This window comes from Euleptes europaea, chromosome 7, assembly GCF_029931775.1.
Source record: "Euleptes europaea isolate rEulEur1 chromosome 7, rEulEur1.hap1, whole genome shotgun sequence".
Taxonomy (NCBI): Eukaryota; Metazoa; Chordata; class Lepidosauria; order Squamata; family Sphaerodactylidae; genus Euleptes; species Euleptes europaea.
In genome coordinates, this window is record NC_079318.1 from 53,528,002 (window position 1) to 53,550,970 (window position 22,969).

General features: G+C 43.8%; 1 protein-coding gene across 1 annotated transcript in view; it reads left to right on the forward strand.

Moving 5' to 3' along the window:
- Window positions 1-22,969, forward strand: part of KCNH1 (potassium voltage-gated channel subfamily H member 1) — a 257,892-nt gene that overhangs the window by 65,646 nt on the left and 169,277 nt on the right. Inside the window, exon 7 of the mRNA XM_056852323.1 lies at window positions 21,062-21,491. Coding sequence (XP_056708301.1) covers window positions 21,062-21,491 — 430 coding nt within the window. The remainder of the gene's footprint in view (window positions 1-21,061; window positions 21,492-22,969) is intronic.

Here is a 22,969-nt window from a genome sequence, read left to right on the forward strand (position 1 = left end):
CCCCAGGGTAGGCCACGCAGCGAAGGCCTGGAGGGCTCCCCTGGTCCTCTACCCCTCTCAGGCGGGAGGGCAGCCAGCGGTGGGCCCGAGCAAACGAGGCGCCAGGGAGGCGCAGCCCGCGGTCAATCGGCAAGGGAGGAAGGAAGGAAAACAGAGAAAGAGAAAAAGGGAGAGAGGGAGAAAGAAATGGAAAGAAGGGGAGAAAGACAAAGGGAGACAGACAAAGAAAGAGAGGGAGAGAGAAAAGCCTTCCTCCCCCCCCACACACACACACCCGCCGGCCCCACGCAACCTGGCCCCAGGCTCCATGCCCTCCCTTCCCCAGAGTCCACAAAAGGCCCCCTGAAGCCCGATCGGCTCCTGCGTACATGCTCTGCTGCCGGGAGCCGTGGGCCTGTTTCCCTCCCCCTCGGTTCTCAACAGCCGACAGGCAGCAAGAGTGTGCCCCGGCATCCCTGCACGCTGCGGCTATAGGGGGCAACCTTGAGGGAAGAGTCCCTCTCCCTCCTCTCGCTGACCAACAGCCGTCAGTTGGCGAGAGGAGGTCCAAAGGTCGCCGCAGCACCCCTGCAAGCCGTGGCCCCAGGAACACCCTCAGGGAGGGCCGCCCTATGCCGCGCCTTTGCGGCAGGGCCCCGGAGCTCCCGAGGGCCACAAAAAATGTCCTCGGGGGGCGCATATGGCCCCCGGGCCTCAGGTTCCCCATCCCTGGTTTAGGAAAAAAAGAAGACTTGGAGCAGCAGCAGAGATGAGACTCCCAGACTTATATAAACAGGAGGATTGGGGGTGTTGCACGTTTGTTACAGCAAAAAGAGCATGCAGGAGATGCGTACCAAACCTTCCCCTCTTCCATGTCTTATTTCCCATTGGTCCATTGCTCCAAGTGTTCTTTACCCTTCCTGACTCGCCTTTGAAAACCTGTTAATATCTCATCCTCAGCCTGAGGCAACAGCAGGATGATAATGCCAACTTGCCTTTTAAGTCAGTTTTGAGGGGTCTGATTTGCTAGTCACTTTTCACATTTCTACCTATCTTTCTGGCCCAACTAAGCCCTCTAAAGGGCTGTGATGCTGTATGGGTAGTGCTTTGAATGTTTGCTGGTATTCTTCATAATTTTGAAAGATGACTGGTCTAATAATAATGGTCTAATAATGGAAGGGTATTCATTGATGGGCCCTGACCTGGATGGCCCAGGCTAGCCTGATCTCGTCAGATCTCAGGAGCTAAGCAGGGTCAGCCCTGGTTAGTATTTGGATGGGAGACCACCAAGGAATACCAGGCTTGCTGTGCAGAGGAAGGCACTGGCAAACCACCTCTGTTAGTCCCTTGCCATGAAAACCCCAAAAGGGGTCACCATAAGTCGGCTGCGACTTGAGGGCACTTTACACACACACACACACACACACATTCATTGATGGTGTGTGTGGATGTAACTGTGGGTGTGTTTTCTGGCTTCTTCATTTAAGAGTATGGTGGGGGTAGGGCTGGGAAAAGATCCCTGTGATAGACCTCAGAGAGGTAGGTTTGACACCTGTTCAGAATGCTGGACGATCTTGACCAAGTTCCAGCATGGTGTTGAGCGCCTTTTATGCCTGAAATTCCAGTTATAAAACTGACATTTTGTTGAACGTGTATTCATCTTCACCGCCTGCAGATGTAAACATAGCCACTTGTATCTGTAGCATAATTTTATAAACCCCCTATATGGAGTTCAAGACAGTGTGCAGTGTAAATGTTGTATTTTACGATCACAACAAGACTGTTAGGTAGGTTAAGCTGAGAGGAGCTGACTAACCCGAGGTCCCCTTTGAGCTTTGAGACTGATTTCACATTGACTCTATATACTGGTAAGTGGTTGAGATGAAATCCACAGAATATTTGGTTGAGTGGTATCCTTAGTGGTTGCTTTGATTGTCTCATTGATACTTTATTTACTGCAGTCAGTATGAAACTAGCAGTCCTTACAGTGCAGTCTATGCAGAGCTACACCCTCCCAAGTTGGTTTTAGTCAATGATCTTAGAAGGATGTAACTCTGTTTCGGATAGCTCGATTTGAGCCCAGTAGCACCTTAGAGGCCAACAAGATTTTTGACTCTCAAAAGAGTATACCCAGAAAGTCTTGTTGGTCTCTAAGTAGGGTTGCCAACCTCCAGGTACTAGCTGGAGATCTCCTGCTGTTACAACTGATCTCCAGCCAATAGAAATCAGTTCACCTGGAGAAAATGGCCGCTTTGGCAATTGGACTCTATGGCATTGAAGTCCCTCCCCTCCCCAAATCGCATCCTCCTCAGGCTCCACCCCAAAAACATCCTGCCGGTGGCGAAGTGGGACCTGGCAACCCTATCTGTAAGGTGCTGCTGGACTTGAATCTAGCTCCTCTACTGCAGACCAACATGGCTACCCCTTTGAAACTATCTGTTTAGGATTACATTGTTAGATGCTAGCCAGAGACAAGATGAACTCCTGCCTTCTCATGAGTCATTCACAGTTAAAAAAAAATCTTCCAGATAGATTAGGCACTTAACCATAACTGAGCACTCTCAGTTATGTTCCTGTCGTTCACAGCATCAATCCATAGTGTTCGGTGTTTTGCTTATGTTTGTGTAAACAGTCATTAAAATCCATATAATTTTTTTTTAACCCAGACTCCTCACTCAGACTGCACACAAGGGACTGGTTTGCCAGGGAAGACAATAGCATGTTCATGTAGCTATTTATAGTGTGGATCACTACTGTAGAAAACAAATTTATGCTAGCTTGTTATAGTCTGTGACGGGAGAACTCCCCGAGGCTCCCTGAAAAACAGCCATGGTACGGAGAAGTGTATTCAGTGAGCATTTGGGAAAAGCTCATCCTTTCCCAGCTCATCGTGCTGACTCATGTACATTGATGGTGCTGTGCGTATGAACATCATCAAACTGCCCATTGAATATTGTCATTTGGTTTCATCTCACAGCACCAGTCACGAGCTCTGATCCAGCAGAGGGATTTCCACAAACGGAAGGGGGAGGCAATTATTGTCAATTCCCCCTTCTGTTATGGACCTCTGACTCTACCCCAGTGCTGTTCCTGGAGGTCTCCTTTCCCACAGAAACAGCAATCAGGGGCATTTTGAGGTCAGTAGGAGAAGGGATGCAATGAAGTCTTGCTCCACAGACGGAAATCTCTTTTGTCTGCAGAAATCAGCGCTGAATCCAAGATTGGAAGTTCTTCCTCTAAGCACACGCAGGAACAAGAGGAAGGTTTAGATGTTGTTCAGATAGTAGCCACACAGAGCATTTGCAAGAAACAATCCAGAGAACTGACCTAGGTAAAGACAATACTACCAAACAAAAGGCTGTTTGATTCAGTAAATCTCTAGCTCCTTCGCTTGAGGAGATAAAAGGAAAAAGGCATATCTTTACAAGGGAACCAGTTAGAGACTTACTTTTTTAAAAAAGCTGGAAATTCAGAAAACCTGCTGCACAGATCATTACAATGGTATAGTGAGATGATATTCTAATGTTGATTTTTTTAAAAGCTGCAAAAGCCCTAGAATCATAGAATCACAGAGTTGGAAGGGACCACCAGGGCTATCAAGTCCAACCCCCTGCACAATGCAGGAAATTCACAACTACCTCCCCCCTCCACACCCCTAGTGACCAGAAGATGGCCAGGATGCCCTCTCTCTCATCATCTGCCTAAGGTCACAGAATCAGCATTGCTGACAGATGGCCATCTAACCTCTTCTTAAAAACCTCCAGGGAAGGAGAGCTTACCACCTCCCGAGGAAGCCTGTTCCACTGAGGAACCGCTCTGTTAGAAAATTCTTCCTAATGTCTAGGACGGAAACTCTTTTGATTTAATTTCAACCCGTTGGTTCTGGTCCGACCTTGAGCAACAGAAAACAACTCGTCACCCTCCTCTATAGGACAGCCCTTCAAGTACTTGAACATGGTTATCATATCCCCTCTCAGTCTTCTCCTCTTCAGGCTAAACATACCCAGCTCCTTCAACCTTTCCTCATAGGACTTGGTCTCCAGACCCCTCACCATCTTTGTTGCCCTTCTCTGGATACGTTCCAGCTTGTCTACATCTTTTTTAAATTGTGGTGCCCAAAACTGAACACAGTACTCTAGTTGAGGTCTAACCAGAGCAAAGCGATACCATCACTTCGCGTGATCTGGACACTATACTTCTGCTGATGCAGCCCAAGACTGCGTTTGCCTTTTTAGTTACAGCATCACACTGCTTACTCATGTTCAGTGTTTGGTCTACTAAGACCCCAAGATCCTTTTCACACACACTACTGCTCAAACAAGTCTCCCCCATCCTATAATTATGCATTTGATTTTTCCTACCTAAATGCAGAACTTTACATTTGTCTTTGTTGAAGTGCATTTTATTAGTTCTAGCCCATTTCTCCAGCCTGTCAAGATCATCCTGCATCTTGGCTCTGTCTTCTACCATATTTGCTACCCCTCCCAATTTAGTATCATCTGCAAATTTAATAAGCATCCCCTCTATTCCTTCATCCAAATCATTTATAAAGATGTTGAACAACACAGGGCCCAGCACAGACTTCTCTCCAAGTGGACGAGGAACCATTAACTAGCACTCTTTGGGTACGATCTGTCAACCAGTTGCAGATCCATCTAATAATAATAGGATCTAACACACATTTTCCCAATTTGTCAACTAGAATACTATGTGGAACCTTATCAAAAGCCTTACTGAAATCTAGATAAACTATGTCTACAGCATTCCCCTGATCCAGCAAGGTAGTAACTTTCTCAAAAAAGGAGATAAGATTAGTCTGACATGACTTATTCTTGAGAAACCCATGCTGGCTCTTAGTGATCAGATCCATCCTTTCTAAATGCTCAAGGACGGACTGTTTGATGATTTGTTCTTTTCCTGGTATAGTCATATAAAAAGTCAAGCTGATGGGTCGGTAGTTACCTGGATCCTCCTTTTTCCCCTTCTTGAAGATGGGGACAACATTTGCCCACCTCCAATCTTCTGGCACCTCACCTGTTTGCCAAGACTTTTCAAAAATAATGGACAGAGGTTCCGATATTACATCTGCAAGTTCTTTGAGTACCCTTGGGTGCAATTCATCTGCCCCAGAGGAATTTGTTTCATTTAAAGAAACCAGGTGTTTGTGCACTACCCCAATCCCAATTCTAGGCTGCAAACCCCTTCCCTCATCACATGTTCTGTTTATGCCATGTTGAGCACCACTTCCCTCACAAGAAAAAACTGAGGAAAAGTAGGAATTGAGGAGTTCTGCCCTCTCTTCATCTTTTGTTACAATTTCACTTTCCGGTCCACGCTTTCTTGTCCTTGTTCTTACTCTTACTCTGTACATAGGAAAAGAACCCTTTTTTGTTGCGTTTAGCATCTCTCGTTAGCCTAAGTTCATACTGAGCTTTAGCTTTCCTAACACTCTCCCTACAAACACTAGTTATTTGCTTATATTCCTCTTTGGTTATAAGGCCCTCCTTCCACTTCCTAAATGAGTCTTTTTTATTTCTCAACTCTTTAAAAAGCTGTTTATGGAGCCAACCTGGCCTCTTTAGGCTCCTCTCATTTTTCCTTCTCATAGGAATGGTTTGGGATTGCGCCTTCAGGATTTTATTTTTAAGAAATGCCCACCCTTCTTGAACTCCCTTCTCCTTAAGTATTTCTGACCATGGGATTTTACCCAGCATAAGTTTAAGTTTGCTAAAATTTGCTCTTTTGAAGTCCAACTTACATGTCTGACTACGTACAGGTTTTCCTCTCCCCAAGATTGTAAATTCCAAGAGTACGTGGTTACTACTACCCAGGGTGCCTACTACTTTAACCTCATCGACCAGTTCTTCCCTGTGGGTGAGAATCAAGTCTAAGATAGCAGACCCCCTTGTTTCCCTGTCCACCTTCTGGAATAGGAAGTTGTCAGCAAGACAAGTCAGGAATTTATTGGATCTTCCATTTTTAGCAGCGTTGGACTTCCAACAGATATCCGGGTAATTAAAATCTCCCATGACCACCATGTCCCATCTCTTTGAGAACTTTGTGATCTGGTCTAGGAGCATCCCATCCAAGTCCTCTGCCTGGTTTGGCGGTTGATAGCAGACCCCCAAGAGAATATCATGATTATTTCTTACTCCTTTTATGTTTACCCATAGAGTCTTGACTGCACTACCATGCTCAGATTCATGTACTTCTTCACAAGTGTACACGTCTTTGACATACAGTGCTACTCCTCCCCCCTTCCTTATCAACCTATCCCTTTTAAACAAGTTGTACCCCTCAATCTTAATATTCCAATCATGAGTGACATCCCACCAAGTTTCAGAAATGCCTATTAGGTCAAAATCCCCTTCCTGTATTAGGGCTTCGAGTTCTTCCTGCTTGTTTCCCATACTCTGTGCATTAGTGTACAGACATCGGAATCCGTGGTTTATGTGCCCCATGGTTTTCGTTTCTGTACTTACCTGTGAGTTTATGTTTCCTTGCATACATGCCACTCCCTGCAAATCTTTATTGTTCTCATCTCCAGGTATTATCAGCATACAAGGCTTTAAATTGTTGTCTCGCTCCCCCATAGGATTTAGTTTAAAGCCCTCCTGATCAGGTTTGCAAGGCTTTCACCAAACACATTTTTTCCTGCCCTCGTGAGGTGTAAACCATCCCCCGACAGAAGAGCTTCTTCTCGAAAGCGTAAGCCATGGTCCAGAAATCCAAACCTTTCTTGACGACACCACCTACGCAGCCAGTCATTAATTTGGAGTATTCGTCTTTCCCTTCCAAAGCCTCGACCTTCAACAGGCAGAACTGACGAAAACACAACCTACGCCCCCCCCAAGTCCTTCACCTTCTCACCCAAAGCCACGTAGTCTTTTTTAATACGTTCTGGGCTGTGCCGGGCAATATCATTTGTTCCCACATGAACAAGTAAGAAAGGGTAATAATCTGTGGGCTTGATGAGTCTTCCTACCCTTTCCGTCACATCCTGGATGCGTGCACCCAGTAAACAGCAGACCTCTCGGGACAACAAGTCAGGTCGGCATACTTTAGACTCTACCCCTCTCAGGAGGGAATCCCCAATTACGAGAACACGCCTCTTCCTAAATTGTGGGGTGGAAGATTGAGTCCTCTCATGTGCAGGAGCCTGAGGAATTTCTTTCACGCTTTGGGGGGATAGCCCTTCTTCCAGTGTTCCAGAATCAGTATCTATTGGGAGATCCTGGAACCGATTGCTGAGCAAGAGAGGATCAGGATGTGTCCTGATTTTCCTACTCCTGTGGGCCACATTCTTCCATGCATCCTCCTCCTGTGTTGTTTGTATCTCCATTTGTTCAGATTCCTTACTCTCCTGCTCCTGTTGCTCGCTAAAGAGAGCTTCATGAGTTCTGCCCATGAACTCTTCACCTTGCTTTAAAAAATGGAGTGTGGACAAGCGTGCCTCAAGACCCTGTATCTTCTCCTCCAGCAGGGATACCAACTTACACTTGCTTCAAGTGTAATTAATGTTACCTTCAGGTAAAAAGACAAACATGCCACAGACCTTGCATGTTAGTGCCTCGGCTCCCTCACTAGCCACAATGCTGTGATCCATTTCTGAAGTTTCTATCCTAGGCTTCTCTGATAGTTCCCCTGGCAAACCTTCTTTCAAGGCTCCCTCCTTGAAGAAGTAAAACACTCAGCACAAAAAATATATATTACAGAGGCCCCAGGCCAAGAGCCCTTGTGCTCTCGCCTCTGGCAAGCAGAGCCTGTTTAAATACTCTCAGCCCCACCCTCAGCAATCAGCAGCACAGCAATTACCTTCAGCCAGCTACAGCTTTCTCTAAGCTCCTTCTCTGTCTCTCTCCCAGCTGCTCAGGTGATTCCCTATTGGCCTAGGGAAGAGGCGTGGCCAGTTCTGGGGTATTGGAGCAGGGAAACTGCCATGTGGAAGCCCCATTGCTGCAGTGCTTAATCTGCAGCCGCAGCAGCAGTGGAGAAACCACAATACCCCATCCCTGTGTGGAAGACATATTTGCTACTGCAGGCATTAACCTTCACGTTATATAAGATATGACTTAAACTTCTTAAAAGATATGTCAGTAAAATCAATCCCAGTGATCCAAGAGCTTCTTTTTCAGCACCACTATATAAGCAGCACCCTATTTTGCCCCCTCGTTTTGTACTAGATAAAGGTACAAAGGTACACTGGAATCGTTTTTTTAAAACAGATTTAATTACTAAATATTATTGTGACATGAAGTTTTTGTGAGCTGGAACCAACTTCATTAGATGTAAGCAGTGCATCCTATACTGGTAGACATTCATGCGTGTGTAAATAGAAATTACATACTTGGACATGTAGTTATAGAAAGAGATATTGAGACATGCAGACTGTGAATCAACTACTATAAGAGCTAACACTCACTGGTTAAGAAAAGTGGAGATTTAAAAGGGAATTAGCAGACTCATACAGGTTGCCATTAACTGTGTTGGCTAAATAAAACCTCTGTGTTTAGAGACAGTACATGTCTGAATGTCCATTGTTGGGGGCAACTATGAGGGAGTAGCTATTGCTTTTATTCTCTACTGGTGGGATTCCCAGAAACATTTGAGTAACCATTATGGGAAATAGGATGTTGAACTGGACAGACCTCCGGTTTTATTTTATTTTATTCTTATGAAAGCTAAAGTGCATATAGCTCCTTATCCTCCTTATACAGAGGGATTTAAATATATAATTCAGTAATGCCACTGCTTCTTCTGCATTTTTAAGTAAGCTACTGAATTATTAAACTGTTTGGGAAGAAAAGGAGAATGGACTTTTCCAGTACTGTGGGGAAAGCATTCTGTGCATGCCCAGAAGTATTTTTCCTCCAGGACAGCCTGTGCTGAAAACAAGCTCTTAGGCTAAATCCTTGTGAGATTTTGGTACAAACTGAGTAAGTAGTTGTGAAGGTTGACAGTACTACAGACAGATTCTAGAGGGGTAGCCATGTTAGTCTGTTTTGGCAAAACCCAAAACAAATCTTGTGCCACTGTAAAAAATAACATCACCATCAGGGGACTCACCCAACGTGCCTCCTCTCCATGGAGGATTATTACATCTGTTTTTAATAATCCTGTCCTTTTTCCTTTACTGTTTCTTGTAAAGGTAAAGGTCCCCTGTACAATCACCAGGTCATTCCTGACCCATGGGGTGATGTCACATCCCGACGTTTCCTAGGCAGACTTTGTTTTATGGGGTGGTTTGCCAGTGCCTTCCCCAGTCATCTTCCCTTTACCCCCAGCAAGCTGGGTACTCATTTTACCCACCTTGGAAGGATGGAAGGCTGAGTCAACCTTGAGCCGGCTACCTGAAACCAACTTCTGTTGGGATCGAACTCAGGTCATGAGCAGAAGCTTGGACTGCAGTACTGCAGCTTACCACTCTGTGCCACAGAATAATTCTGTTCATGGTATCTGGAAGACAAGCTACTTGTTTTGTTATGATATTGTTATGATTTTGTTATTATATGGTTTGAATCAGGATCATATCGGGGAGCCCCAGATGGAATCTTTGGTCTGGGGCCTATGGTGGCTCTTGGCAACCCTGAAGACAATGAGTTGGATTCTCTGAATCTGTTCCACTAATGTTGTTCCAGTAGAGCTGAATTCTGTTGACCTTTTCTGGTAACAATGATATTTTGCTGCAGTTCCAGGAGTCTTCCTCTGACACAGGAAACTGTTCTCAGAAAAGCCTGTAACATCCGAAGGTTTCTTGCGCTGGAGGAAAGCGCTGCTGTTAGCAGAATCCAACTGGATGGGACCCAACTCTGTATTTTTGGTATAGTGATTTGCTATGTTGATGATGGCTTGCAGTTATTTGTCCAGATCTTGCAGACCAAATTTGGTTTCTTTCTTGTTGAGCATTCAGAACGCCAACAGCCTGGTGAGCAATTTGTGTATGAGAAGTAGAAGCAAGAGTTAAGCAGAGAAGCTGTGATTTTAAAGTCCCTTTCTTTTTTTCTCTCTTTATGCTAAGTTGTGTAGTTGGGTGTTGGTAACAACAAATACACACAGTGATTCTTGCACCACCTCCAATTTTAAAACAGTGGCAGTGAGTTAAATGACTAATGAGTTAAGAGAAGAATGGATCAATTAAAATTGTGGGTGGTGGGAAAACCTCACAAAAGTCTAGGGGTCCAACCCAATACGACGTGGGGGAAATCCATGGTTGGATCCTTCCAGCATCTTTAAAACATTAAGAGAAGGTGCTCTGGCGCCACAGTTTACATTAGGGCTTTGTGGGAGGGAAAAGGGATTTAACTCTTCCCCATGTATGACTGTTAGTTTGTATTCCATTAGTACCCCCAATATAAATACTTGTATTACCTTTCAGAAGTAATACTTCAGCTTAACCATGTTGATTCTAGGTCTGCTTCCTTTCCCCTTGTGTGTAATACCTTACAACTTACTTTTTGATTTCAACTCAGGTCTCTAATCTATCAAAATCATTTAGAATATTAAGCGTCTGTATGTCATCTGTCAGTTTGATACGAACATCCATTCCTAAATAGCATAGAAGGCGAAGCAGCCCATTTTACTCTCACAGGGACCTATTAATAACTACTGCTACAACTCCATTGGAATCGACTCGAGAGTTGCCTATATTTGTAGCATAAAGGGAACTTAAATGAGAGGCTTTGGACACTTGATTTCTGGAATCTGCCCCCCCCCCCCAATCAAGTTAGGATCAGACCAAGAGATTCCCAGAGTCTGAGCCTGATTCTAATAGAAAATGATACAGCACATTCCTACCAGAGTGGTCATTTCCCCCACAGTGCCCCCTTTGTCCTTAACATAGAAAACCAGGGGGAAGGCTCCCATTAGGCTACTGGAAGGGCTTTCCCTGAGGCCATGAACTCATCTATGAGCATGCACATCAACATCCAGAGTCACTGAGAATCATAGACAGCCTCCTTCAGAGATGCATGGTTCTGTGGGGTCTCCGTATTTGTAGTGATTGGTAGTGACTCAGACACACCCCAAGCAGAGTTGCAGCAGAATGACCTACCTGAAGGGAAGTGGCTTGGAAAGAGGCAGAAAGGGTTCTGACTAGTACAAAGTTTCAGTGGCCATTGTTTAAGTGGGTTCTTATGGTAGCACATAAACAGTTCTCACACAGTTTGAGTATTGAAGAAGAAGAGCTGTTTTTTATATGCCAACTTTCTGTACCTCTTAAGGAAGAATCAGACTGGTTTACAATCACCTTCCCTTCCCCACAACAGACACTCTGTGAGATAGGTGGGGCTGAGAGAGCTGTGACTAGTCCAAGGTCACCCTGCTGACCTTATGTGTTAGAGGGGAAAACCAACCTGGTTCACCAGATTAGCATCTGCCGCTCATCTGGAGGAGTGGGGAATCAAATCTGGTTCTCCAGACTAGAGTCCACCGCTCCAAACCACCACTCTTAATTGCTACATCATGCTGGCTCTGTGTAATGGATAAGTGCTGGTGTAAGTGTTGGTATAAGGCAGCCTCTACCACTCCAGGCAGCTGGTGAGTTCCAAGATGGGGGGAAGACCTCCTGAGGGGAAGTACTACCTTGTCATGCAGGCAAGTTTGACTATCAGGTAGTTATACAACACTGGGGTCCTTGAATTTAGGAATCTCCGTAAAAGGCTTGGTAGAGGTGGAAGCCAATTCCCAGTCAGCTACTTTCTGTTTCCGTGGCACTGAATTTCCAGGCATCCACAGCACTATTTTGCAGGTTTCCTCCTTATTGTTAGGAGATCCACCGCTTCTGTTGGCAGACTTTTGGCGGCAATCCTAAAACCACTTATTCAGCCAGAGGGACATGTAATGGGAAATAGGTAATTTCAGAACAGGAGCCAAGAGTTTAAAATGGGAACAACCACTCTGCTAAAATAAAAACTGAACATTATAAGTACATTTGGGAAGTTGGTTAGTGTTTAATGTGCCTTTTTTATTTGCTTCATAGTTAACATTAGTAAGAACAAAAAATTGCATTGTTGTAAGCCATTTTTCTAAATATCTATAATTTCCCTCTCTTTACTGACTCATTGTTTTCCCCCCTTGTGCTCAATTAACCAGGACCCTGGAGGTTTTTATGGTTTGTTTAAGCATCCAAAAGAGGCTGGCTATGTTTTTATAAAAACATACACAAAAGAAATGTAATTATGACAAATTTACAAATTAAAAAAGAAAATACATCATTTCTGTTTTCCCAGAAATATATGTTTGATATGAAAAACATACATATTAGTAAAATTTATATTTTTCACTTCATTAACTAAGCCCAAACTAAAATGATGAAGCAAATGATATTTAAGCATGGCTGAACTAAACTTTTTCATAAACCTTAATGACCATAATTATGCAATTGTTTATTCCTAAAAATATTCCTTTAAAATACTGTGAATTTAATTTACATGAGATAAAAGACGTGGCATACAATGTATTCATTTCATGCTCTTAAATATGTGGAATCTTTCTCATAAAATATCATTTAAACAAACCCCATGTTATTCAAACTTTGAGCATGTTTAGTAACACTATTTTTTAGCCCTAGCCAGACCTTTCTAATATGTGGGTTTCATTTGACCCAGGTCATTTGGTTTTCAACCATTTTCCAACCATGAAAATGAATTTATTCTTTACGCTGTCACTACAGCCCCAGAATGCTCTCTGAATTCAGGCTGATTCACATGATTGTGGCCCCCATGAGGACTTTCATTCAGATGCGCAGTAGGAATTGCCCGTTGGAAACTTAATCCCTCAACATGCAGGGGCCCAATTTGGATTAGGACTACAGTTCACAGAAAGAAGGGGCTTCAACCCCCCTCCCACACAATTTTCCCAACTTGAAACAGCCCCGAGGAGCCACTGTTTGCCCCAATGGGATACTTACATAAGTTTCTCCATTGGGCAAGGGGGCTTCATGGAGCCATTTCAGGTAGGGAAAATAGTACAGGCCCCTTCTTCCCACATGCAGCAGTTGTGATCTGAATTTTGTATGCCTGAGAATTAAGGTCCCAGCAGGGACCCCTCAGGGCATATTTGTTCAAAGTTGAGGTGGGCAACACATGGAGCTTGTGATGGATGAATCACTAGGCAATATAGATGCAGAAACACGGTAGTTTTCCTTGCATGAGCCGCTGAGTACTAAACAGATTGTGCTACCAGTCATGCCCTACTGTTGCCTCTGCTATGCAATGCTGTTAGTGCACATATAAGCACTTTGGAAGGTGCATATTTCTGGAGCTCCTACCCAAAAAACCTTAGCTGTTAGAGAGCCAGAACAAGCACCCTGTCTTGGCCCTAGAAAACTGGTCATTCTGCTCAAATGTCTGTTCATACAAACTGTGTTTTGTCTTGGTGATGTACGTAAAGATGCCTTTTGCTTTCAGCCTGTAGAAACAAGGAATACACTAGTGGCATCTCGGACCACTCTAATAAAGAATGAACATTTATCCATGACCCAGGGACATATTTTGGAAAGGCAGGCTATAAATATTTTAGCAAACAAGTAAATAAAGGACATGACACTAGAGAAAACACACAGCAAGACCCACTCATTGCCTGAATATTGCATTTGTTCTTGCTCTCAGTGCATAGATGCCAGCTCAGAGATGCTGTGCCTTGGGAGAGATTAACAGTTGCATCTTAAGCAAGTGTACTCAGAATTTGACTCCGGTCTATTCAGCGGGGCTTACTCCCAAGAAAGTGCTTTTAGGATTGTACTGTAAATGCTGTGGAAGGTCTCGATTCAGGCTTTTCAGGGTCAATAAACACATGCCATTTATGCATGGGAGGTTTTGCCTTGATTTTGCCACTCTTTAGATGCACTTTTCCCCCATCGATATCCTCAGAACTCAACAATAAGCCCCCATGCAGAGTTTTGAGAATTCGGATGGGGGAAATGTGCATCTATAAAGTGGCAAATCCGATGCAAAACCTTCCATGAATAAATGGCCACACAGTCAATAAATCTCTGTTTCCCAGGGGCAGATTGGAATGTTAAAACAGCCTGGGAGTAATCTGAGCCAGTTTATCAATCTTAAATAGATAATAGAGCCAGTGTGGTGTAGTGGTTAAGAGTGGTAGACTCTAATCTGGAGAACCGGTTCAATTCACTCCTTCACATGAGCAGCGGACTCTAATCTGGCGAACCGGGTTGGTTTCCCCACTCCTCTACGTGAAGCCACCTGGGTGACCTTGGGTTAGTCACAGTTTTCTCTGAACTCTCTCAGCCCCACCTACCTCACAAGGTGTCTGTTGTTGGGGAGAGGAAGGGAAGGCGATTATAAGCCAGTTTAATTTTCCATCAGTTAGAGAAAATCAGCATATATAAACCATTTAAGCTCCCTTCCATGCTCACTGCCATAATAGCTAAGGGGGAATTTCCCCCCAGAATGATTTAATCCCAATAAGTGTGAGCATGACCACAAAAAATGCACTTTGAGCCAAGGGAAGAGAAGGGTTGGGACATTAAGATGGATTGGAGTGCTACCACTTTGCTTTGTGTGTGTGAGAGAGAGGAACCACCCTCCACTGATATGTTTTTAAATCAGACATTTTTCTATTGTAAAAACAAGCCTTTAGTCTTTCAACAGAAGCTCTCATGTCACAAATGTAGTGTAGTGGTTAGTATTGGACAAGGATGTGGGAGACCCAGGTTCACATTCCCTCTGTGCCATGGAAGTTTGGGTGAACATAGGTCAGTCACATACGCTCAGCCTGATGTATCTCACAGGGTTGTTGTGAGGATAAAATGGAAGAGAGGAGAACAATTTAAGCCACTTTGGGCCCACATTTGGGAAAAGGAAGAGTCTAAATGGAGTAAATACATAAATAAATTTAGAGAGCCTATTTTTCAAAAATTACTTAATTGGGGTAAATTAGCACTCCAAGGTCATTTATGCATGCTCGCTTTAACCTCCTTTATTCCCCGTTTCAGCCAGGATCAAAGTAACCCGGGTTGGGGAAAACTGTATGCATTGGCTGGAATGATCAGGGACGAAACTGTGTGCTAATGGAGGCATGAATACAGAAAAACAGTCTCTCAAGTTCAAATCAAGTCCCACCCCTTTAAATGCTGCTCTGTAACTGGCTGACTTCGCAGTACTCACCCTGACAGAAGATCTCCTTCCCCCCAGACCCAACTGCCGCATAAAAAAGCATTTTAACAACAAAAAACAAAAAATGGAGCAATCTGAAAGAAGGGGAAGGGGAGAAATCCAAGCCTCGTTTTTAAAAAGGCTTTCTTTTGCTCAGAAAGAGCTTTGAGGTAGCAGGAAGCACTTGAATCCCTGCCTCTTTACACACTGCTTCGTGATTGGCTGTGAGAGAAGTCAATCTTCTGTGCTTCCCCTGTTTGGCTATTAGCATGCTGCCTTGAAGAGGAATTTGGAAAAGGGTGAGGCGAAGCTCCACCCGAGAAAGTTGTATGCTCAGTGATTCTGGAATGAGCCAGGAGGAACGGTTTGATTTGGGCTAGAAGAGGAATGGGAAAAGGCAAGTTCATTTTGCATTGAAGCAGCGTTGAGCTTCCACGGTAACATGTATTCCCAAAAGTGTGATCCTGGCTGAAACAGGGAATAGAGGAGGGTTAAGCAACCATGCATAAAACACCCAAGTGGAGCATTACATCCACTGAACCCAGTTTGGCTGCAGCCCTGAATGGAAAGTTCCAAACGAACATATATGTTTTGGTTGTGGGATTGCAGGAGAACTGATTCTCTGTGCCTGCACCATTTCCTTTCCCCTACAAATCAAGGAACAGAGGCCCAAGCTAGTACCAGTTCTTGTTCTAAAGAGAGATGTAAACCATGACAAACATCTTGGTAACAGCCTGGTTGACCTGCCAGCCAACCTTTTGGAATAAAAGGCATTTTTAAAATGCAAAAGATGCTAGTTACATAGATGAGAGAAAACAGGATGTGTTCAAAATGGCAAATGAATGTTCATCTCACAAAGTTCATGGACAAGGAGTGCCTGTTGCCTATATTGGAGACCACTTTTCCCAGCATGACTGCTCTCTTTCAGGCATCTTCATCTTTGTCTTAAAAGGAAACTTGCCTAATACTTGCAGAAGACACACCTGAGAATTTCAATTCATCAGACATAATAGAAAATAGTTTTAAGCAAGATCCAGCTCAAGTTTTTCATTCCCCAATCATTATGATTGTTTTCAACACTCTGAGAATAACAAACACTTGTAAAATGATCATTGTTGGCTATGCAAATATAACTCAGCTTTGTTAAAAGCTTTCCGTCAACCATGCACATCTCTTTGCATTATTTTAACTCATTTGTCTCCCAGTGTGTGTGTCTGCGTCGGTGTTGGTCTCAAATGTTGCTCTCTTTGCAATGGAGAGGTCTACAAAACCTAGACACTTCCATGCTCCCTACAACCAGCCTAAGAAGTGGGCTGCACATTACACAAGCCATGGGGATGTGGTCCAAAATAGCAGATCTTCCCACTCACAGCATGGCATTGTTGCACTGTGTTAAGTCAGCAAACTGTGGGAATGTGGGCAGGGAAACTTTCTGCATTACATGACAGATATTCCGCAGCATTATGGCAGGAAGAGTGCTGCAGCATGATCACTCTTGTTGGTGCAATGTGGGATCTGGTACTGCTAATTTGATATGAGAAGACAGCGGTGCTCCTGTCCTTTGGGACCAATGTGGCAAATTCATTTAAGGAACTAGTCTTTCCACCAGTGCAATTTCCACAGGATTGTTCCTTACTGAATCCCAAATAGGCTAGTGTTCTGTGCTTTGTTTAAAAATTGAGGCCATAGGCAGTTTCATTGTAGTCTTAGCAATATGAATCTTGGGTGAATTAGAAACACTCATTACAGTTACCAAGCTCTTCCACAGTCTCATGATGGGCATTTCAGTCTTTAAGAGGCCATCTTTTCAGAGAAAAAGAAAGAAAGATTACCTGTGAAACTAGGAAAAAAGATGGATTAGCGGTGCCTTGTAAAGATGCTGCCTACAATTCATTGAACACATTTCCCAAAGTTACCTATATGCAGAGAGAACCCTACCAAATGGGAAATCTACGTGCTTGGGGTTGCCGGAACCAAAGCCAGATTCAAGATGGTACCAAAACACAAGAAAATGGCACTGACTATTATTTTTGTTGATCACATTTTTATCCTGCCTGCCTTTCATCTAAAGATGAAAGACCTTGTATAATGGTTCTCTTCTTCTCCATTTTTTCCTCTCAACAACCCTGTGAGCAGGTTAGGCTGTAGGGTTGCCAGGTCCCTCCTCGCAACCAGCGGGTGGTTTATGGGTTGGGAGCGGTGATCAGTGGTATCTACACAATGACATCACTTCTGGTTTATGCGGTAGTTCTGGCATCGCACTGGGGGGGCGCTAGCACTCGTGGGAAAACTATGGTTTCCATAGAGGGTTTTTTGCAGGTGCTAGAGTGTCCCTCCAGTGCAATGCCAGAATTTCTGCATAAATCAGAAGTGATTACATTGGGTAGATGATGCCAATTGCTCCACCTCCCTTCCCCCACCCTGCTTCTGCCTGCTGACCAGCAGAGAGTCGGCAGTCAGCAGAAGCAATTGGTGGGCAATTGCCTGCTGTAACCAAACAGTTGGGAGCCCTACTAGAAGAAGAAGAGTTGGTTTTTATATGCCGACTTTCTCTACCACTTAAGGAAGAATCAAACTGGCTCACCTTCTCTTCCCCTCCCCACATCAGACACCCTGTGAGGTAGGTGGGGCTGAGAGAGCTCTACAAGAGCTGTGACTAGCCCAAGGTCACCCAGCTGGCTTCATGTGGAGGAGTGGGGAAACCATCCCAGTTCACCAGATTAGAGTCCACCACTCCAAACCACAGCTTTTAATCACTACACCACACAGGCTGAGAGAGATTAACTGTCTCAAGGTCACCCTGTGAGTTTCATGCCAGAGTGAGGATTTGAACTAAGGTTGTTATCTAATGCTTTAACCACTACACCATACAAATTTCTCCCCCTCCTCCTCACTAGCTATTCTTTGTCTGCCATTGGCGATAGAAGGAATCAGTGCTGGGATGGCCACCATTCCCATGGGGATTCCACATATCATGTATGTTGCATCATCATACTGGGCATTCAGAAAACCCACCACATGGGAAAGTTATAATTGTCTTAAAGGCTAAGACTCTTACAATGGCAGTCTACTCAGTTACACCCTTCTAAGTCCCTTGAAGTTTCTGGGCTATAACTCTGCTTAGGATGCTTATACATACTTGTAGATTCAGAGCATCAGCCATCATGCCTGTTGTCCTTGTCCAATCAGTCTAGTGTTGTGCAGCTCCTCTCCATGGCTCGAGTTTTCACTTTCCGGAAACTTATTTTGGTTAAAAACAGCAAGTTGAGGAAAGATACAAAGGTAGAATTATCTGTGTGTCATACCTACTTTCCCCTTTAGATTGTGTGTAGTGTTTGCTTTCACTGGAACTTTCTCCCAGGCTTTTCTTTCATTTTAGAGAACAACTGTTGGAGTTGCACAAATAATTGTACATGCTTTACAGTTTCCTCTCCCATATGTTATTTTTGATGAATAGCGGCCTACTCAGATGGCCAGCCTGATCTGATATGCAGTTCATTGGCCTGAAGGGTAGGGTAATATAGGGTTGCCAGCTGTGGGTTGGGAAATACCTGGAGATTTGGGGGGGGGGCTGAGGAGGGAGGGGTTTCGGGAGGGACTTCAATGGGGTATAATACCATAGAATCCACCTTCCAAAGCAGCCATTTTTTCCAGGTGAACTGATCTCTATTGCCTGGATATCAGTTGTAATAGCGGGAGATCTCCAGCAACCACCTGGAGCTTGGCAACCCCATACTGATGGCATCATCTTCCCAGAAATATTTACTAGGCCATTTACAATTTAGGAGGGTGGTGAAGTGCACATTCCAGTGAGAATCAGGAGATCTGTCTGAATTATTTAGAATAATTAAGGTCTTACTGTAATTTAATATGGGAAAAGATCTACCACATTTGCTTACCATGTACTATGTTGTATATTTTAATGTTATGTTTTTAATGACTGTGTAGTACCCTTTGGGGGGCATACCTGGGGTCCACGGGGTCCTGAAAGCACCAGCCTGGTTGCTAGTTTCTTATACTGGTTGCTTGTTCACCAATCCATGCACCTGGAGGTGTGGTCACCCATCTCAGCATTGCACTGCATTACAGGGGAGAAGAGCAATGACACTGCAACCTGCATCCTTCTCCTCCAATAGGGTTGCCAACCTCCAAGTACTAGCAGGAGATCTCCTGCTATTACGACGGATCTCCAGCCAATAGAGATCCGTTCACCTGGAGAAAATGGTGGCTTTGGCAATTGAACTCTATGGCATTGAAGTCCCTCCCCTGCCCAAACCCCGCCCTCCTCAGGCTCCACCCTGAAAACCTCCTGCCAGTGGTGAAGAGGGACCTGGCATCCCTTTCCTCCAGCCAGCCTCCTCCCATTTCCCCCTCCTCCTTTTTATAGCTTCAACTTCACGCCCAGACTTTGAGCTAAGCTTCATCTTCTTCCAGCCCCTGCTATCCACAGCTATGCCCTGCCTTAAGCCACTTGGGCCCAGGGAGCCATTGCTCTCCTCTCCAGGCTTGCTCACTGCCTCTGCACCTTCTGAGCTCCCCTGGGGCAGACTGCCAAAGCTGTCCAGTTACTGAGGCTATCCTGACCACACCCTCCTGCCCCCACCCTGCTCCACCCAGGTGAGTCTTGCTGCTAAGCCAGGCAGGTAGGGTTGCCAGTCTCCAGGTGTCAGCTGGAGATCTCCTGGGATTACAACTGATCTCCAGGTGATAAGATCAGTTCACCTGGAGAAAATGGCTACTTTGGAAGGTGGACTCTATGGCATTATACTCTATTGAAGTCCCTGCCCTCCCTGAACCTCCCCTTCCTCAGGCTCCACCCCCAAATCTCCAGATATTTCCCAACTTGGAACTGGCAACCCTACAGGCAGGTCGTTGCTGAGTAGCCCACCACAGTCAGATTAAGGGTCCTTTAGAGCCATATTGTGGCAGACGCATTTGGAAATGAAGTAAAACCAACCATAAATTTGGCCTTAATCTGTTAAAATTCTCACTTGGGTTGTAATGCAGAACAATCATAGAAATGGTTTCTGCATACCATTTGCACAGCTCTGACTTTCTCTCGCTTAACAAAGTGAGATGGTAGGACATTTACTATGCATGTTATCAATTTTAGCCACATTAGAAATCTCTATTTCTATGCTGACATAATATCAGTGAATTGAAATAAACTATTAATTCTGCTGCACATTTTGGCAAATCTTTGCATTTACAGTGGTTAGAAACTGAGGAAATATGTAACGACAAGTAGATAAAATCAATCAATATTGAAATAATAATAATAATTTGTTAAAAAATGCTATTTCACAACTTTTTAAATATTTGCATAATTGAAACAGGAGCTTGAATAGTCTAATACAAGGAGACTACATGATCCCTACCAACTTGCAGCTCAAGGGGAGGGACCGTGGTTCGGTGATAGAGCATCTGCTTAGCATGCAGAAGGTCTCCAGTTAAAGGGACTAGGAAGTAGGTGATGTGAAAAACCTCTGCCTGAGACCTGGAGAGCCGCTGCCAGTCTGAGTAGACAATACTGACTTTGATGGACCAAGGGTCTGATTCAGTATAAGGCAGCTTCATGTGTTCATGTGTTGAATTGTGATTGCATATAGACTTTCAAAATTCTGGAGCATTTTGTTATGGTTTACTCAGTACCTCTGCTCTTATGGTGAGGAAGTTATCATGATTACATAGCATGGTGCTCAATGGGACAAGTTAGTTGTGCTACCTTAAGTGTCAATTATTTCACTGGGACTTAAGCACAGCCTTTCTCTGGATTGGTACCCCAGTCTTCATTTTTCTGCCAGTTTGTAGAAGGTACCTGGGACAACACCAGATTCTTCCCTGTAAGCTTTATGTTTAATCTGAAACTCTTTTGAGTTCAGGCCGTTGTTATTATTATTACTATGAGAAGACAATGCACCATTTAATGCCAAATACTAATGGGCTGTTTTGCTTTGTTTTTCTAGGGGATCAGTAGTCTGTTTAGTTCCCTAAAAGTAGTCAGGCTACTTCGGCTGGGCCGTGTGGCTCGAAAACTGGACCATTATATTGAGTATGGAGCAGCTGTCTTGGTTCTGTTGGTCTGCGTATTTGGTCTTGCAGCCCACTGGTTAGCCTGCATTTGGTACAGTATTGGAGACTATGAAGTTATCAATGAGGATACAAACAAAATCAGAAATGAAAGTTGGCTCTACCAGCTAGGGGAATCCATTGGATCACCATATCAATTTAATAAGACAGGAACTGGAAAATGGGAAGGAGGACCAAGCAAGGATTCTGTTTATATCTCTTCATTATACTTTACAATGACTAGTCTCACAAGTGTTGGATTTGGGAATATTGCACCAACCACAGATGGAGAGAAGATCTTTGCTGTTGCTATGATGATGATTGGCTGTAAGTATTAGAGGATTCATACATTGTTTCAAACAGCATGCTTTTTTCACAAATATATTTCATGCATCAACTGCATAGTCAAAGGTTTTCAGTGGGATTTTAATGGAAAGTTTAGTAAGTGCTTAAATCTCTGTCAGTGAAATGAGAGAGGCATCAAAATGCTGGTCTGGCTGTATCATGCTGTCATTTTAAAATGAACTAGTGTTAACTGTGGAAGAAGAAAACCCACAGCCATAACAAAAATCTAGATTTCTCTTGGGTCTGTACAAATGTTATTCTGTTCCTCATTATTAGCAGTGCTTAGAAATGACAATATTTGAATTAAGCGGTTTGAAATGCTGATGCACTCACAGTGCATGAACTTCAATCAATGGAAATTCCTAGTTTATGTGATTTAACTATGACCCTTCCCTACACATATGATCAGATGCCATTGTTGTTATGTTATGGGTCAGGTTTAGGATTTAGAGGGTCCAGGGTAAAATTAACTACAGTAGACACCCCCCACCATTCATGCTCATACATGCACATACAGACAATCTCTCCTGGAGGAGGGAATAGAGCATGACTCCTTTATGGACCTTTAAATCCTGTCAGCATAGCCATGGGTGGAAAGGAATCATGCTCTGTTCCTTCTGTCTGTGTGCATCACTCAGCAGAAAATAAGAAGTTTCCCAAGAGGTCCCTTTAATGTTGCATTTCCTGTAGGATGGCTATTCAGGGGGAAGAAATGAACTATGACTTCTTCGCATTCCCTTAAACTCTGTCAGTCAGGGATTAATAGTGATATGTTGGATGCTACCATGGAAGTATAAATATTTTATAGTCCCCTGTAAACCACAGATGTTCGATACTGGTTTCATTGTTTACAAACTCCTTTGACTACTGCAAAAATTGTGATTTATCCAGTATCCATAAACTAACCAACATGAACAAATATCTACCACCCTTCGTAATTATCTTATATGAAGATGGTGAAGGGGAAAAAAATCCCCTCAAGTGGATAGTTGCTTAGTTCATTTCATGGAAGGAGACTTTTATTTGGGTTTTTTAAAAAAACCCCTCTGAATTCCAATATTCAAACTGCCCTATTAAACCAAATGGTGGTAGCAGTAGAGCTTATGCACTAAAATTTAGTTTCTGCATTGCCCCCTTGGGAACATGCAATAGGCTGTTCAGCAAACAGTTCCATATAAAAGAGCCAGGCACACGTCTGTCTTGATTAAATGTGCTTGTTTTAATACACAGTCCTCACAACCTTTTGGGTCTCTGTTTGCAATGCTCTGGGGCTGACAATCCTTCACTGTATAAAATTCAGCATTTTAATTGGAGTAGTCAAGAGAAATCATGCAGCCTTTTGAGGACTTCACTGGAGGCATTAAGATGAGACATTTGTGCAGAACTTGCGTGGTTAGATTTGTTTGTTTCAGACTAGAAAGAGAGAATGAATGCTGTAGAATGTAAGAAACTGTATAGTC